Source organism: Acinonyx jubatus, chromosome D4 (genome assembly GCF_027475565.1).
Source record: "Acinonyx jubatus isolate Ajub_Pintada_27869175 chromosome D4, VMU_Ajub_asm_v1.0, whole genome shotgun sequence".
In the NCBI taxonomy this organism is placed as follows: domain Eukaryota; kingdom Metazoa; phylum Chordata; class Mammalia; order Carnivora; family Felidae; genus Acinonyx; species Acinonyx jubatus.
This window is the reverse complement of record NC_069391.1, coordinates 10,230,966-10,250,442: the sequence shown is the minus strand read 5'-3', so window position 1 is coordinate 10,250,442 and position 19,477 is coordinate 10,230,966. Positions and strand designations below refer to the sequence as shown.

At 37.0% G+C, this 19,477-nt stretch overlaps 1 protein-coding gene and 1 pseudogene across 2 annotated transcripts in view; one reads left to right on the top strand and one right to left on the bottom strand.

Moving 5' to 3' along the window:
- The window catches only part of PPP6C (protein phosphatase 6 catalytic subunit), a 35,627-nt gene that overhangs the window by 3,551 nt on the left and 12,599 nt on the right, over window positions 1-19,477 (bottom strand). Inside the window, exons 1-6 of one of the 2 annotated variants that reach the window (XM_053204621.1) lie at window positions 13,894-14,697; window positions 11,561-11,656; window positions 7,319-7,384; window positions 6,163-6,304; window positions 1,143-1,222; window positions 761-970 (exon numbers count right to left, since the gene is read on the bottom strand). In XM_053204621.1, coding sequence (XP_053060596.1) covers window positions 761-970; window positions 1,143-1,222; window positions 6,163-6,304; window positions 7,319-7,384; window positions 11,561-11,656; window positions 13,894-13,914 — 615 coding nt within the window. In that variant the 5' untranslated portion in view covers window positions 13,915-14,697. Of the gene's footprint in view, window positions 1-760; window positions 971-1,142; window positions 1,223-6,162; window positions 6,305-7,318; window positions 7,385-11,560; window positions 11,657-13,893; window positions 14,698-19,477 lie in introns of those variants that run through there. The other variant, XM_027035110.2, reaches the window with a different exon arrangement.
- LOC106965375 (mitochondrial import inner membrane translocase subunit TIM14-like) lies at window positions 18,856-19,304 on the top strand (annotated as a pseudogene).

Sequence of the window (19,477 nt, the reverse complement as noted above, 5' to 3'; positions counted from 1 at the left end):
AGTTCTCATGATTACAAAACCCATTCTACTAGTTATCCCCCAAAATTCCAGTAAGTTACACACAAATACAGCTGCTTTGGCCTAAGTTATGGAAATCATCCAGTCACGTAATTATTTAAAAGTTTCTGGACAAAAAAGCATTCTATAAGTACTAGCAGATATGAAAAAAGTTTTTATGGTGTAATAATAAGTATATTGCTATTAATATCTATCATACTGAGGGTTTAGTATGATCCTTAAAAGAATTCTGAGATTTATCGTCCTTCTTTTGTAACTTAACAGAAGCTCAGAGAACATAAATAACTTACTTAAGTTATGCTGAACCCAGCTCTTTCATTCCATTATGTTGGATTACTTCCTTATATAAGCTTATCCCTACATGTGTATGTAATGTGTGTGTATTTAACTGAAAACAGCCTAACCTCAAAGGTTGGCTTTTCACTATAAAAACACATATCAAATCATCATGATGTACATCTAAAACTAATACAACGTTACACGTCAATTACATCTCAATTAAAAATATAGTAAAAATTGTTTACCTGTGTGTGTGTCTATCTTGCCCTTGCTATATTAATATTTAATTGTAATATTTGAAAGAAAAGAAACATTTATTTTATACATATTACCAAGTGGATATTGAGGAAGACATACATGATAAGCTAGATGAGAAACAGACGGTTGTTATCTATAGCCACATAGTTCTTTATGTAGTCTACTAGCAACCAACAAACCATTTTCTCAAAAAAACTGGCTTTACCTCATTTGTGACCTTTGCGCCAAAAAGCCAACCTGCTCCTCGGGGACTGATTGCCCAAGTATCCACATCTTCAGGATCTGACCAAACCAGATCACAAAATGCTCCTTTATGAGGAATTTCCTGATTCCGTTCAATGGTTCGAATTTGATCCAGTGTTTTGATATCAGGAGATAAACCACCATGAACACACAAAATCTGCTCATCTATTAACTAGCAAAAAGGATAACAGAGTTGAAAGTGTAATAATAAACCCAGTCATATCTAAATTCATCAATGAATGCTAATGATAACAATATAATTGAGATGGCAATTGGATGAAAGTATGCAAAGTGTTACTGGCAGGAAAATACTTAAGCTTTTACAAAGATTTCCATAAACTTACAGCTGCTACTGTGAGCATGTCGAAAACTTTGGTACAATATCTCCAGGCATTAGCATTTCCATATTTGGTTTGGCACTCATCTATCAAAGAAACAGAAGAGTTCTCATTAATGAAGTTCTGAATCTGCTGATAAAAATAAAGAATACTTCCAATAATAAAGAAGTTTAGCTTAAACTAGGATGGCAAATTATGACACTTATTGAGCCCTGGTAGGTGTTCCATGTAGAGCCATGAAGGAGACGAGTGTTTAACTAGTCTAAGAATGTGGTCCTGCTTTTCATTCCAGAAGCAGCCCTACAAAGCAGCTGACATCAACATGCTATAATCAGGGAGAGCTAAATATTAAATTCACATAACCCAAAACAAATGCTTTTATCTAGTATGTTATTCACACTGGACAATTCTATCAAGCTGAGTAATTTCTTTAATGTGACCACCTTATTCTACTAGGGTAAACTAATTAGAGGACCCTTAATTACAGGAGCATGGGTAATTCCTATCTCAACATTTCTCAGGCCTAGATTGTCTCCTCTGAGATTTCTGCAAATCATGCAATGAAATACTTGAGCTTCAGTAAGTACACCTGCAGTCATCACTGGGAGACAGACTGCCAATCAGGTCCTTACATATTCCTAGCTGAACATTTTCTATGCTGTCTACAACAGTTAATAGGATATTCATCTCTTCTTTCAATTAATACCATGGAAGTTCTGTTCTTTGACTTCTTCCTTAATTTTGAAAAAAAAAAAAGTAACATATCGTTATTACAATGATATAGAAGACTACAGGGTATGGTCCATCCTCATGATTCTCTAAATTACATGTCTGTGTGAAGCAGGATCCTTATGTAAACTCACCATGAGAGAGAGAGCCAAAGCATAAGAGACTCGTAAAAACTGAGAACAAACTGAGGGCTGACGGGGGGGTGGGTGATCGGTATTGAAGAGGGCATCTTTTGGGATGAGCACTGGGTGTTGTATGGAAACCAATTTGACAATAAATTTCATATATTTAAAAAAAAAAAAGAAAGAAACAAAAAGAAAAAAGAAACTCACCATGAGAGCGCTAACACTGAGCTGAGCTTGCAGACAGGAATCTTGTCTTTTTCATCTTCATACATACACAAAGCATTTGGTTCACAATAACTGCTCAGTATACATTTATCAGTGTGAACTGAAGGCCCAATATAATTAATAGCTATATATGGACATTTTTACTACTTCAAAATCAATGTTAAGTTCCATGTTGACTAAAATTATCTCCCACCTGAGGAGCTCGTGGGCTTCCTGTCATTAAAACCATAGATAGGCACAGCTTGGGAACAAGAGAATTCAATACTAGATGTTATGCTGTTGTCATTTTCTTTGGTAAAGGCATCTTGATTAAAATGTTGTCTTTAAAAAAAAAAGTCTTCCTTCTCTTCCTCCTTTTTTGCCTTGCATTGATAAATGTTGGTCAGGGGCACCTGGATGGCTCAGTGAGTTTAGTGTCCCACTTCAGCTCAAGTCATGAGCTGTAGGTTCGTGAGCTCAAGCCCCACATCAGGATTCTTTTTTCCCCATCTCTGCCCCTCCCCTACTCATGAGCATGCCAGTGCATGCGCACATGCTCGCTCTCTCTCTCTCTCTCTCTCTCTCTCAAAAATAAACAAACATTAAAAAAATATGGTTGAGCAAAAATGAACTACTGGGACTTCATCAAAATAAAAAGCTTCTGCACAGAGAAGGAAACAATCAGCAAAACTAAAAGGCAACCGGCAGAATGGGAGAAGATATTTGCAAATGGCATATCAGATAAAGGGTTAGTATCCAAAATCTATAAAGAACTTATTAAACTCAACACCCAAAAAGCAAATAATCCAGTGAAGAAATGGGTGAAAGAGATGAATAGACACTTCTCCAAGGAAGACATCCAGATAGCCAACCGACACATGAAAAAATGCTCAACATCACACATCATCAGGGAAATACAAATCAAAACCACAATGGGACACCACCTTACACCTGTCAGAATGGCTAACATTAACAACTCAGGCAACAACAGATGTTGGCAAGGATGTGGAGAAAGAGGATCTCTTTTGCATTGTTGGTGGGAATGCAAGCTGGTGCAGCCACTCTGGAAAACAGTATGGAGGTTCCTCAAAAAAACTAAAAATAGAACTACCCTATGACCCAGCAATTGCACTACTAGGCATTTATCCATGGGATACAGGTGTGCTGTTTCTAAGGGACACATGCACCCCCATGTTTATAGCAGCACTATTCACAATAGCCAAAGTATGGAAAGAGCCCATATGTCCATCGATGGATGAATGGATAAAGAAGATGTGGTATATATATATACAATGGAGTATTTACTCGGCAATCAAAAAGAATGAAATCTTGCCATTTCCAACTACGTGGATGGAACTGAAGGGTATTATGCAAAGTGAAATTAGTCAGAGAAAGACAAAAATCATATGACTTCACTCATATGAGGACTTTAAAAGACAAAACAGATGAACATAAGGGAAAGGAAACAAAAGTAACATAAAAACAGGGAGGGCCACAAAACAGAAGAGACTCATAAATATGGAGAACAAACTGAGGGTGGCTGGAGGGGTTGTGGGAGGGGGGATGGGCTAAATGGGTAAGGGGCATTAAAGAATCTACTCCTGAAATCATTGTTTCACTATATGCTAATTTGGATGTAAATTTTAAAAAATAAAAAATAAAATTTAAAAAAAGATGTTGATTGGGGCGCCTAAGTAGCTTAGTTGGTTAAGCGTCCAACGGGCTCAGATCATGATCTCAAAGCTGGCAGGTTCAAGCCCCGCATCAGGCTCTGTGCTGACAGCTCAGAGCCTGGAGACTGCATTGGATTCCGTGTCTCCCTCTCTCTGCCCCTCCCCTGCTCACGCTTTGCCTCTTTCTCTCTTTCAAAAATAAACACTAAAAAAAATTTAAACTTATAAAAAAAAAGTTGGTCAAATTTGGGGGTGTAGTAATATGTATAATAACAAGCTTAGAGCCAGTTGGCTTTTACTAACACCACAGTATGTACTATCCAAACTATTAACTGTCTTGCATAAGAATCAAAAAATTTTAATTCAAATGGTACTTGGTATTTTATGAATGAAAACCAGAAGTAACTTGTAAAAACAAGTAACAGCCATCTAACTTTTCAATTACTAATAACAAAGTTATATAAACAATAAATTATCAAAATTTCTCAATTTAATAATTCACAATGGCTTACAAATCAAAGAGTTAAGAGTTTACTTATCTTTATTTTTTAGCTTACCTTTATAATGACAAAAAAGAATCCAAAATATAAAATCCAAAACTAAAGGGTCATGAGATAAATATTTTCAAATTTCTCAATATCCACCTTAACTGTGCTTAAGGAAATTTCATGTTAATAATCTCAATAGCTCTGCTATCTTCTTCAAAGAGCTTCCTAACCTCATTTTTTTTTTAAAGATTTTATTTAAGTTTGAAAGAGCTTGTGTGCACATGCACAAGACGAGGGTTGGGGACAGAGACACAGGGAGAGAGAGAATCTCAAGCAGGCTCCATGCTAACAGCGTCAGCACCCCCTGAAAGATTAATTGATTCATGGCGCCCCTTACAGGTTTTACTTTTAAGTAATCTCTATATTCAATGTAGGGCTCGAACTCACAACCCAATAATCAAGAGTTACTGCTTTACCGACTGAGACAGCCAGCCTCTCTCTAACCTCATTTTTTAAAACTTTCAACCATATAAAAGTTTTATAGAAGCAGATATTTTGCTTTTAATGGCTAAGTTCTGTTCCTGATCCCTGAGGTCCTGGCATTCTCTGGAGCAAGCACACGGGCAGACAAATGGATACATACATACTTACATAATTTTATATATGTAAAATTATGTGTATAACAGCAATTTAAAAACAACTCCAAGGTTCAATGTTAAAGGTATTAGTTTAATCAATTATAGTACATCTATATAGTGTAATATGATACAACTATAAAAATAATGTCAATGAAGTAAAAAAAGGCTGGTCACAGTATTAAGTGAAAAAAGCAGGTATGTACACACACAAAAATATGTTTACAAACACACACATACACACATATACATAGAATAGGTTCTCAAACTTTCTTTTTTTTTTTAACTTTTTTTTTAACGTTTATTTATTTTTGAGACAGAGAGAAACAGAGCATGAATGGGGGAGGGGCAGAGAGAGAGGGAGACACAGAATCTGAAGCAGGCTCCAGGCTCTGAGCCATCAGCCCAGAGCCCGACACGGGGCTCGAACTCACGGACCGCGAGATCGTGACCTGAGTTGAAGTCGGACGCTTAACCAACTGAGCCATGCAGGCGCCCCGCTTCTCAAACTTTCAAGAGCAGAACATTCACCTTTAGCAGATTCTAAGATTCCCACTCCAAAAGGTTTTCAGTGGGGTCCAACAATGCACATTTTTAACAAGCACCCCAGATGATTCCAATAAGGTAAACTGAGGACTACACTTTGAGGCACATATCTAGAAAGATGTACACCAAAAATTTAAGAATAGCTCTCTCACCAGGGGCACCTGTTTGGTTGAGTGTCCAACTCTTGATTTTGGCTCAGGTCATGATCTCGCAGTTTATGAGACTGAGCCCCACAATGGGCTCTGTGCTGACAGTGCAGAGTCCGCTTGGGATTCTCTCTCTCCCTCTCTCTCTACCCCTACCCCACTCTCATGCATGCTCATGCTCTTTCACTCTCTCAAAATAAACAAATAAGCATTTAAAAAAAAAAAAAAAAAGAATAGTTCTCTCTCCATGGTAAGGTTCTTCATTGGGGAAAGAGGAGGATTTAAAGGTTGAGAAAGTAGGGGTGCCTACGTGGCTCAGTCAGTTGAGCCAAAGTCATGATGCCAAGGTTGTGGGATCGAGCCCCACATCAGGCTCCACACTGAATATGGAGTCTGCTTAGGATTCTGTTTCTCTCTCCCTCTGCCTCTCTTACTCTCAAAAAAAAAAAAAAAGAAGAATCAGAGAATAGAAAGTCTTACCATAAAATCCATACACCTGTGTTATCTGTCTACTCTCATGATTTCCTCGCAAAAGTGTAATACGATCAGGCCATTTAGCCTTTAGTGCAAGAAGGTAAGTGAAGGTCTCCAAACTATAGTAGCCTCTGTCTACAAAATCACCCTGTAAAATAAAAGTTTACAGTTAGAAACAATAGCAACAATATTTTTTTAATTATACCAAAGTGTACAAACTCAGAGACCCAGTCAAAAATAACAAAAATGAAGAATCAAACATTGAATTATTTGAATATTGGATTTTAACAAAAAATTCAAATTGAAGTAAATAACTATTTCTACTAAATGTCTGTGCTAGTCTTAGGATTCAAGAGCAGTGCAGGAACCTGCTGTGCAATTCTCTCAAGGATCTTCCCTGGAAAATCACCATTTTTCCAATTCTCTATCGCCTACACTAGCAGATATTTCTAAAAGGTCATGTGTGAATCAAAAAACTTTAGATGAATTTCAAAAATCACTTTAACTGCATCAGAAAAGCTACCAAATTGAAGAAATAGTATTTTTGTAAAAGCAGATACCAAAATTATACTACTGTTATGGGTTCAGCTTTGTATTTAACAACTGCATGTAAAGCCATACTAATTACTAATTACACTTCTCATTAATGTCTTACTTGGGACAATATTAGAACAATAGGAAGACACCTAAGAGAATAGGAAAGTGACCCACAAACCTTTAGAAGGGAGGAAAATGACAGGATTCAGACAAAATTCAACAGTAACATTACATTCCAAAAGGAAACTAAGCAAATATCCACCTTAATACCAAATGTGTATATGCCTATATTCATCAATCCACAGATTAATAAACGATGAAATTGCTCAAAACGTGTGATAAAACAACAGTAAAATTAAGATTTGTGTCTTAAATCTATGGTTCTGGGCTATATTTCTGCCAGTCACTACTTAGGGCTACAACCCAGTCCTATGCACACAGCAATTTACTAAAGCAATTATTTTCAACTAGATGACATGGCAAAATGTAAAAAAATACAGAATCACCTTTTCATGTATTTAAATAGTGAATGTCACATGGCAATGAAATTATTACATAATTTACATGTAGCAAGTCAGATCTTTTCCATTTTAATAAATATTTGGTATTATTGGGGTTTACGTACCATAAATATGTAGTTTGTGTCAGGAACCTGACCTCCAGTTCTGAATAGCTCACAAAGGTCATAAAACTATAAAAGAAAGGCAATATATGCTGATTACATATTCCTGTGAAGGAGTAAAATAATAAAACTGAGAGCGAAATGTGTAAAGAAGCATTTAATTAAGAAGACCTCAAATATTTACACTTACAAAAAGAAATTAAGTGTGAGCAAAACTGCCAAGCACACAGCTCTCAAGCTTAAAAAAAAGCACTAAAATAAATTTCACAATTACCATTAAAGTCATTCCTAGATCATTAATATTACAGGCCTTCCCCCTCAAATTTCTGTCATTTATCTCCCCATCTATCACTTGAGAATTTTTTTTAAGTAATTTCTATGCACAGCATGGGGCCTGAACTCAAGACTCTGAGATTAAGACTTGCATGCTCTACAGACTGAGACAGCCAGGCATTCCATCACTTGAGTATTTGAAATAACTGATCATTTATCTAACTTGTCAATAAGCTAACCTAACCACCCCACCACATACTCAGTATCTATTTTAATGAGACAAAAGATAAGAAAACAAGTGGATAAGAATTTCTTTCAAAGAATAAATTTACATGATACTTCATAGTATCTTGAAGAGCAAATCAACCTACCTTCCTACACTCTACTTTGGAGATGTGTGTACCCTCAGGCTCTACAGCTATGGAGTGTCTTCTCAATAATTAGTAAAACAGAACTGTTTATTTCATCATATTCTATTTGACTGAAAATTGGAAACTCATAAATTGTCCATTTGGTAACTTCAGTCAACTAGATTATCTTAATCCTAATTTCTAAAGAAAACTTCACAGTTTGTCTAAGAAAGGATTTTGAATTAAAGGAATTGACTGTAATATATTATACCAACTACAACTAATTATTTCCTATACAGTCATCTTCTACACTTGAAACTAAAAAATTATTACTTAAATTTCTAACACTTAAAACAGTACAGAAATCTTAGTCACAGTGAACAAAACTGAAATTTAAATGTTAACTACTGAAAGAAATAAAGCACTACTCTTTATAATGTTTCATAAATCTGAAGCGTTGTTACTTGCTTAGAGTTAAGAAAAACTTTAACAAGTTTACAATAAAATTTTCCTATCTTCTTAAAATTAGCTAGCAAATAAATGAAACAAATGTTCAACTCAGTCAAGTGGTAAACTTTTGTCCAAAGTATTTGCTGTCCATTTCTACTATGTAAAGACCTTCCCTTTGAAAGTATACTTCTCAATTCCCAACCCACAGATGTATATATGATATATATACATATCATTTACATAGTATATACACACACACATAATATGAGCATGTGTGTGTGTGCGTGTGCACACACGTGTTACTCTGGCCTAATATTTCCACTTCTTTGACTATATCCTAAGGGCAAAAAGAAGGAAGGAAGGAAGGAAGGAAGGAAGGAAGGAAGGAAGGAAGGAAGGAAGGAAGGAAGGAAATAAATGTTGTGTGAAAATATAGAAAATGTGTTACAACATCATTTATAACAACAAAAGAAACAACCTTCACGACTAACATAAGACACTATTTTAACAAAGTATGATCTACCAACTCAAAGGCCTGGACCAATCGTGAATAATGATTATAATGCCTGGGTGGCTTGTCAGTTGAACATCCAACTTCGGCTCTCATGATTCATGAGTTCAAGCGCCATGTGAGGCTTTGCACTGACAGCATGGAGCCTGCTTCAGATTTTCTGTCTTCCTCGCCCCTCAACTCAATCTCTTTTAAAAATAAATGTTAAAATTTTTTTCTTTTAAATACTAATGGTTATGATGGAAACTATGTAGCAAAATAAAAAAACAATTAGGGAAAAGAATGTAACACAAAAGTTTACCTATAATAAACTACACAATTTTGTTATGTAAAAATTGAGTATGTACACACAGAGAGTCAGAAAGGGAACATTTAAAAGTTTTATAAAACAGTTGCTTTTGTAAAGGTATGGTGGAAGTGTCCTTTAACTCCTACTCATGTTTATAGTTCTTATAGTTCTTATAGCTATATGTTCTTAAATAAAAACTTTTTAAGTTCCTATTTACCCTATATACATTTAAAAGATGATCAAATATTCTGCTTTAGGGACCCAACAGTTCCTGCCCCAGAATGGAAGTTTTGCCAGAATTAACGAACATAATAAACATTTACTGAGAACATGTGAAGACAACTAAGCTTGTCCTACATTACTGGAAGCTCACCTCATCATTTCACAAATAATCTCTAACGTGTATTATGTTTTCCACATCACAGAAACTCTATAAATGTTCTCATTTTAAAACACAAGCAATCCTGAAGTGGATTGTATTCCATTGTTTGAGGCAAGGAAACAGCTGGCTAGCTCATAGTTTTTAAACTTCTTAGCTTCAGGAACATTCATAATTCATATTCTTAAAAATCAGAGGTCCCCAAAAAGTTTTTTGCTTATATCAACTGTTATTAACCATATTAGAAAACTAATCACTTTTTAATATTTAATTTTTAAAATCAGTAACAACTCATTAAATAGTAACATACACAGATTTCTAATGAAAAATAAACAATGTTTTCAAAAACAAAACAAATTTAATGTCTGGCTAAATAGATTTTCATAACCTGACTCTGCATTCAACCTGTTGGGATATTTTTATTTTACAAAAGAGTATTTTAAGAACATTAAGAAATAACGGTACATATTCCTTTAATACATCAAAACTTGACAAGTGGTCTTTTCCTACTCTGTTAGTAACAAAGACAGACTGGTCTAACACTCTCAGTAGCTAACACACTGGTCATTTGGAAAACAGAAATGATATTTCATTATACATCATCAAAAATCATATTTGTTAATATCACACTAACAGAAAAGTAAGAAAGTAAGTAAGTAAGTAAGTAAGTATGTATGTATGTATGTATGTACGTATGTATGTATGTATGTATGATTTTCCAGAAAAGTCTTTAAGTATCAGAAGCTGATAGCCTCAGGGCACCCAAGTGGCTCAGTCAGTCACTTCCAACTCTTGATTTCATCTCAGGTTATGATCTCACAATTTGTGGGTTCAAGCCCTGCATTGGGCTCTGCACTGTCAGAGCTTGCTTGGGATTCTGTCTCTCTCCCTCTCTCTGCCCCTCCTCTACTTGCTCACTCGCGCTCTTGTTCTCTCTCTCTCTCTCTCTCTCTCCCTGGCCCCTCTCAAAAAAAAAAAAAAAAAAAAGTGACAGCATAGGCCTGTCACAAGCTAAAGTAGCCTCTTTTTTTATGGAACACTATTTTTACTTGAGATAATGAAAGACATACTATGGGTATTTGGCAAACATCTTTGCAACAGTGAAGGAAGTGAGCCAGTCACTTCAAGGAAACAATTGACAGTATTTATTGCCAATGACAAAATTTGAGTTTTCAAATGAAAAAAATAGGATTGAAAATTTGAGTCCACAGAACTGTCACTGTATCATATGTCTTACAGCCACAATTCCATTGTATGTATACAGCAGACTGAGTTGAGTGTTCTGTTCAGCTTTCACTCCCAGTTTAAAACCAAAAACCAAAAACCAAACCAAAAAAAAAAAAAAAAAGAAAAACAAATACAAATACCTCTACAAAACACAGAGGGTTTCCAGCTAGGCTATATGGTGACAGTAAGAGTCTAAAGATGAGGTGTATTCCTCCTGCCACTGCTTTGAAACTCTTAAAAAACAAACAAAAACCTAGCAGATGAGAAAAGGAGACAAATCCTCCTCCTCCTATTCTAGCAGTGACTTGCTGTGAAATCACGCACCAACAATTTTATCTTTCTGAACCTTTGCTATCTCATTCCCACTAAGGAAATGATACATTAAAATATGACATGAATGAGTAAAGTGAATAAATAGAAATGAATAGAATAGAAAATTAGTGCCTAAAACCAAAGCACCTCCTGTTAATCACAATCACTGTGAACTGTCCACATTTATTTTCTCTCTTCCCCATTCCACAAAGCAATAATGCTGCATTCTATCCACTTTGCAAGTATAATTTCAACAAATTCCATGAATAATTTGATCACTGCTTTTACTCACTGTATTAGTAACCAGGAATCATTAGTGTCACACAGACTGAGGCAATCTACCAAATGACCAGCTGTTTTTGTTGTTTTTCTGGTGGCTTTTTCACAGCACAAATGGAAACACACATGGACTATGGACAGTACAAAAGCTAAAAATCTGCTCATGAAATTTTACCTGTCCGTGTATGTCTCCACACACTGTTACTGGTGTTGATACTGGCTGGACATTTGACTCTTCTAAGAGGAGGTCACAAACATAGTCACATAGCCGCTGTAGAAAGAGAAAATAGAATGCAACCTTTCACTACAATATTAAAACTAAAGATCAAATGCAAAAAAGACAAGAATATGTATATTGTTTCATAGGAAAGGAAACTACCTTTTAATGATTCTATGATATGATTTCTGTCTGTTTTTTGCCTTCATCTCATAATGCCTGTGAACGATACAATGGCTATTCCAAAATACAAACTCCCTGGCTACACAGACAATAGGTTTAAGAAAACATCTTTAAAGAAACTGTAAAATGATGTTTTTCACCAAACAAATAAATGTAAGAGTAAATAATTTTAACATGAAAAGTTTTTTTATCTACTAATTTCTATCTACTAATTTTTAAAGTAAATTGCAAACCATGCGCTTACCATATGACCTAGCAACTGCACTCAGCAATGAAAATTTATGTCCACATAAAAATCTGTGCACAAGTGTCCACAGAAGCTTAATTCATAACAGCCAAAAACTGGAAACAAATCAGTGTCCTTCAACAAGTGAATAACTGAATTAACTGCTATATTCATTCCATGGAATACTATTCAATAATAAAAGAAACCACTGACATATAACAACCTGGATGAATCTCAAGAGATTTATGTTGAGTGAGGAAAAAAAAAAAAAAACCCTATCCCAAAAGGTTACATAAGGTATGATTCCATTTATATAACACTCTTGAAGTAACAAATTTATAGAAATGGAGACCAGCTTAGTGATTGCCAGGGGTCCAGAAGTTAGGAGGAACAGGAGGGGAGTGGGTATGATTACAAAAAGACAAAATGAGGAATCCTTTTGGTAATGGAAATGTCTGTGTCTTGAATATGGGGTTGGATACATAAAACTACAGATGTATTAAGATTGCATAGAACTGAATACACACACACACACAACACAAACGAGTACAATAAAAACTGGTGAAATCTGAACAAGATCATGGGTTGTGTCAATGTTAATATCCTGGTTGTGGTACTGCTACCACAGTTCTACAAGACCTTACTCCTAGGGAAAACTGAGTAAAGGGTACATAGGATCTCTCAGTATTATTTCTTTCAACTACAAATAAATCCAGTTATTTCGAAATAAAAATTAAAATGTAATTAATTACAAAATGTAAACCTAAAATTGAGGAGTCACCCTACTTTTTAAAAAGAACTGTAGGGGCACTTGGATGGCTCAGTTGGGTGAGGGCCCCACTCTTGATTTCGGCTCAGGTCATGATCTAAGGCTTCATGAGTTCCAGCCCTGCATCAGGCTGTGTGCTGGCAGCACAGAGTCTGCTTGGGATTCTCTCTCTCCTGCCCCTCTCCCCACTTGCTCTCTCTCTCTCAAAATAAACATAAAAAAAAAAAAAAAAAACTTAATGAAAAACCATTTGTCCTCTGAAAACATATCAAAAGATTTTGTAGAAGGAAAATGATTCTCCCAACAGTGCTATGGAGAAGGAAGTGTATCATCTTGCTCTCCATGGAGAACTGGAAGAGAACCTACCTTCCAAGACCAGTTTATACTACAGTCAGAGGCCCTACTGGGTTTTATGATAGGTCTGCCAAGAAAGGAGAAATTAAACTACACAAGCATTAAAAAGGTATTTTATTATTTTTTTAATGTTTTATTTATTTTTGAGACAGGGAGAGACAGAGCATGAACAGGGGAGGGTCAGAGAGAGGGAGACACAGAATCTGAAGCAGGTTCCAAGCTCTGAGCTGTCAGCACAGAGTCCGACGTGGGGCTCGAACTCACGGACCGCGAGATCATGACCTGAGCCAAAGTCGGCCACTTAACGACTGAGTCACCCAGGTGCCCCTAAAAAAGTATTTTAAAAATTTTACTTACTTACTTACTTAATTAATTAATTAAAAGGGGAGGCACCTCACTGGCTCAGTCAGTAGAGCATGAGACCCTTGATCTCAGGGTCATGAGTTCAAGCCCCAGGTTGGGTGTACAGCTTACTCTTAAAAAAAAAAAAAAAAAAAAACTATGCAGACATAATGAAATTATTTTAAACATTAAAAAATCTAAACGCAACAACTTACTTAAACATATGAGAGACACACTTTAACAGCTATAGCTACTGTATACAGAGCCAAGCATAGGAAAGAACTCACAATGAGAGGGCAGGGGAGGCCCCTTGAAAGAAAATGAGGGGAAATATAGCTGCTCTAGCTGCTCAGAAAATTTCAAAATAAAATGGCTTGTTATTATTCCTAGGGTAAGTTCATGATCTTCAAATACCACCTCAAAGGCAAGATCTTTCATTTGGCCTAGAGTCCTTCTGACCTTGGGTGTCTGCGTAGCTAGCTCCCTCTTGGGTTGAATTTCCCACAATCTTCAGATGCTTCACCGATCTTTACTCCTGCCAATAATCCATCCACTATTCATAACAGGAATAGACACCAGTGAGTAAAACAATGTTTCTGAACTCAGAGCCTTACCTTTACAATAAAAGATGGTCTCTCAAGGTTCTTTCAGTTACACAATTCTGGCTTACATTTGTAAAGGAAAAAAAATCCAGCTTTTTCTTTCCTATGTAGGGAAAAACTCAGTCTTCCCTAGTGTGTGCTTCTTTCCTGTGTGTTTCCTTTACTAGTCACACAGAACATTCACACTCTGGTCACCAAATGTGCAGAGGTTTTTTCCCCCCACAACAAGAAATTCTCTGTGACACCAGCTGGTTTACAATTTAACTCAATTCTGCCACTACCCATCCAGATTCCAAAAGGGCTCAGTCCCACAAGACTGTGCCACCTCTTCCCCACCACAGACACATATTACAGACATCAATCACAAGTTCAGGTTATCACCTATGTTTCTGACCAACTGGCTACAGATCAAAGGTTATGGAGGTTACAAAGATCTCCTCCTTGGGTTTAATTAATTTGCTAGAGCAGCTCACAGACTCAGGAAAACATTTATTTACATTTAGCAGTTTATTAAAGAATATGACAAAGAGAATGAATGAACATCAGATGGAATGTTCCCCCATACTTCGGGGATTTTATGGAGACTTCATCATGTAGACATGATCCATTATTAACTCCATTTTCAGCCCTTCTCTCTCTGAAAAGAATGGGGGGCAGGGCTGAAAATGCTAAACTTCTTTTTTTTTTTTTTTAATTTTTTTTTCCAACATTTATTTATTTTTGGGACAGAGAGAGACAGAGCATGAACGGGGGAGGGGCAGAAAGAGAGGGAGACACAGAATCGGAAACAGGCTCCAGGCTCTGAGCCATCAGCCCAGAGCCTGACGCGGGGCTCGAACTCACGGACCGCGAGATCCTGACCTGGCTGAAGTCGGACGCTTAACCGACTGCGCCACCCAGGCGCCCCGAAAATGCTAAACTTCTAATCACGGTTTGGCCTTCCCGGTGACCAGCCTATATCCAGGAGCCATGTAGAAGCCCACCCAGGGTTACCTCATTAGAACAAGACATTCCTATCACCCAAGACATTATAAGGGTTTCTGTGATAGGAACTGGGGGCAGAGACCAATATACATTTTCTATTATATCACAGCACCAAAGACCACCTATGTCAGGGGGGCCTGGGTGGCTCAGGTCGTGATATCACTGTTTGTGAGTTCGACCTGGCACCAGGCTCTCTGCTCTCAACTCAGAGCCTGCTTACCCACTCCATGCTCTTTGTCTCTCTCTCTCTTAAAAATAAATAAACATTAGGGGCGCCTGGGTGGTTTAGCAGGTTAAGTGGCCCACTTCCATTCAGGTCATAATGTCATGGTTTTTAAGCTCAAGCCCCAGGTTGGGCTCTGAGCTTTGCATTTTCTGCCCATCCCCCACTTGCATGTGCACCTTCACACACAACCCCCCTCAAAAATACATAAACATTTAAAAAAAAAAAAACCCTCCTATGTCAAATCTCTCACTGGACCCAGATGATAAGACTGAGACCCACAAGCATTCAGGTCACAATGTTACTTAATTTTTCCAACAGATCTGGGATCCTGGTTACCTACCTCTTTTCACTGTACTATCTTGAATATTCAGCTGTTCAACATAACAAATATTTACTGAGAGTCTCATATGATTACCAGTTATTATTCTAGAAACAAAGTAAATAAATAGTAATGACCAAACAGAATAAAAGCCCTGATCTCAGGGGCTTATACTCTAATGAGGAGAGGTATAGAAAATAAACAAGAAAAAAATATATACATATTACTTTTTCAGATACTAATAAGAGGGAAGGAAAAAAATGAAGCCCTGTAATAGGGATCAAAATGGCAGAGGTGGGTAGCAGGTACTGATATTTTAAATGGGGTGAGCACAGAAGCCTTACTGATAAGCAACTTCTGAGCAAAAATCTAAGAAAGGTAAGTTTATGGGGGAAACAGCACTGAAGCCAGAGAGAACAGTAAGTAAAAAATGCTCAGAGGTAAAACCATGCTCGGTGTTTCAGAAACATCAAGGCTGGTGTAGTTAGTGGACTGAATGAGGAGAAAAACAGAAGTGCACCACAGAACACTTTTAGGTCCTTTGGGGTGAATGTAAGGACCTGGGCTTTTAATAGGAAGCCACTAGGAGGTCCTAAGCAGAAGAGTGATATGATCTTATGTCTGCTATGTTAAAAATGGTCTATGAGGAACATGGGAGTAGGGAAGAGGCAAAGGCAGAAACAGGCACACCAGTTAGGATGCTTCTACAATAATCTAGGTAAAAGTTAATACTGGCTTGGACTAACATCATGAAAATAGGAAATGATCACAAGTGAATGGATTCCAGATGTTTTCTGAATGTAGTATCCACTAAGTTTGAGAACAACTAGATAGAGAGTGTTGAAAGAAAGGAATCTAGCATGACTCAATGTTTTTGGCTTAAGTAACTACAAGGATGTTAATAGTCTTATCAAGATGGTTAAGACTCCAAGTAAAGATTTTCTTATTGTAGATTCTTTGGGAGAGAGAGAATCCCAATCAGGCTCCATGCTGTCAGGATGCAGTCCTATTAGGGGTTCGATCTCACAAACCCTGAGATCATGACCTGAGCTGAAATCCAGAGTCACACTCTTAAGTAACTGGGCCACTGAGGTGCCCCACTTTTTTTCTTTTAAATAGATTTAATTTTTAGAGCAATTTTAGGTTCATAGTAAAATTGAACAGAAGATATAGAGAATTCCCATATATCTTCTGCTCACAAACACATACAGTTTCTTCTACTACCAACATCCCATATCAGAGTGGTACGTGTTACTAATGAACCTACATTGATACATCATTATTATACAGAGTCCACAGTTTACATTAGGGTTCACTCTTGGTGTTATACATTCTATGGGTTTTGACAAATGTATAATGAGATGTATACAGAATAGCAATATCATACAGAATAGTTTCACTGCCCTAAAAATCCTCTGTGCTTCATCAATTCATCTTTCCCTTCCCCCAAGCCCTGGAAACCACTGATCTTTTTTACTGTCACCAGTTTTGCCTTTTCCACAATGTCATACAGCTTGAATCATACCTTAGTCTTCAGATTTGCTTATTTCATTTAATGATATGCATTTAAGATTCCTTCATTTTTTTAAATTCTTATTTATTTTTGAGAAAGAGAGAGAGCATGCACGCACAGAGGACGGGTAGAGACAGGGGGAGACAGAGCATCCGAAGCGGGCTCTGTGCTCACAGCAGAGAGCCTGATGAGGGGCTCAAACTCATGAAACCTGAGATCATGACCTGAGCCAAAGTTGGACGCCTAACTGAACCATCCAGGCACCCTTCCTTCATGTCTTTTAATGGCCTGATAGCTCATTTCTTTTTAGTGCTAAATAATATTCCATTGTTGGGGCACCTGGGTGGCTCATGAGGTTAAGCAACTGACTCCTGACTTCAGCTCAGGTCATGATCTCACAGCTCTTGAGTTTGAGCCCTGCGTTGGGCTATGTGCTGACAGTGTGGAGCCTGCTTGCGATTCTCTCTCACCCTATCTCTCCGCCCCTCTGCTTTCTCTCTCAATCTCTCTCAAAATAAATAAATCAAATTAAAAATAATTTTAAAAATAATAATGATATTCCATTATCTTGGTGTACCTACTTATTTATCCATTCACCTAATAAAGACATGTTGGTTGCTTCCAAATTTTAGCAGTTATAAATAACACTTCCATAAACATCCATATATAGGTTTTTGGGTGAACATAAGTTTTCAATTAATTTGGGCAAATAGCAAGGAACATGACTGCTAGATCATATGGTAAGAGTTTGGTAAGAAACTGCCAAACAATCTTCCAAAGTGGCTATACTATTTTGCATTCCCATTAAGCATGAATGAGAGTTCCTGCTGCTCCACAACTCTGCTAACATTTGGTGGTGTCAATGTTCTGGATTCTGGTCATTCTAATAGTCTTGTGGTGGTATTCCACTGTTGTTTCAATTTGTATTTCCCTAATGATGCATGATGAGGAGCACCTTTTCATATGCTTATGTGTCATTTGTATATCTTCTTTGGTGAGGTGTCTGCTCCTGTCTTTGGCCCATTTTTTAATGGAGCAGTTTTCTTATTATTGAATTTTAAGAGTTCTTTGATTTGCATATTTTTTAAAAAACTTTTTTTTTAATTTATTCATTTTTGAGAGACAGAGTGAGCAGGGGAGGGGCAGAGAGAGAGGGAGACACAAAATCTGAAGCAGGTTCCAGGTTCCAAACTGTCAGCACAAAGCCTGACATGGGGCTCAAACCCACAAACTGTGAGATCATGACCTGCACCTAAGTCGGACGCTCAACTGACTGAGCCACCCAGGCACCCCTGATTTGCATATTTTGGATGAAAGTCTGGTATCAGATGAGTGTTTTGCAAATATTTTTCTCCCAGTCTGTGGCTTATCTTCCCATTCTCTTGACAATGTCTTTTACAAAGTAAAAGTTTTTAATTTTAATGAAGTCTAATTTATCAATGATTTCTTTCATGAGCAGACTGTTTTGATTTGAGTTTAGTTTGAGGGACGGGGAATGAAGAATTCGATTTTCAACAACTTCATTGAGATATAATTCACATACCAAAAAATACCTCCAAAATTCATTTGTTTTTTAGTATACTCAGTGTTGGGAAACCATCACTGTAATTAATTTTAGAACATTTTTGGTGCCTGCTGGTGGTGGCCTCATCACTGTGTGGGAACTGGTTGGTTGCAAACTCTGGGCTGGGAAGGACCACGCTCTCGGTGGAGGTGGGGGAACCAAGCGAAAGCCATGGCCAGTGCAGCGGCAGCAGTCAGACTGACTGTTGCTGCTGCAGGATTTGCAGGCCGTTATGTTTTGCAAGCCATGAAACACAATATGGAACCTCAAGTAAAACAAGTTTTTCAAAGTCTACCAAATTCTGCCTTCAGTGACGGCTATTACAGAGGTGGGTTTGAATCCAAAATAACAAAATAAGCAGCAGCATTAATACTAGGCGTAAGCCCTACTGCCAATAAAGGAAAAATAAGAGATGCTCGTCAACAAACTATGCTTTTAAATCACCCAGACAAGGAAGGATCTCCTTATATAGCAGCCAAAATCAATGAAGCTAAAGATTTACTAGAAGGTCGAGCTAAAAAATGAAGTAAACGTGATGAATTTTAAGTTCTTGATAGTTTATGTATACAAGTGCCAGCTTTTTAGAATAAAATGCCTCAAGCTACAAACTAAAAAAAAAATGTTCATCACCCCGAAAAAACTATGTACCCATTGGTAGTCACTCCCCACAACTCCACACCACCGCACTAGGCAATTACTAATCAATCTACTTTCTGTTTCCATGGATTTGTCCATTCTGGACATCTGGCCTTTTTTTTTTTTTTTAATGTTTATTTATTTCTGAGAGAGAGTG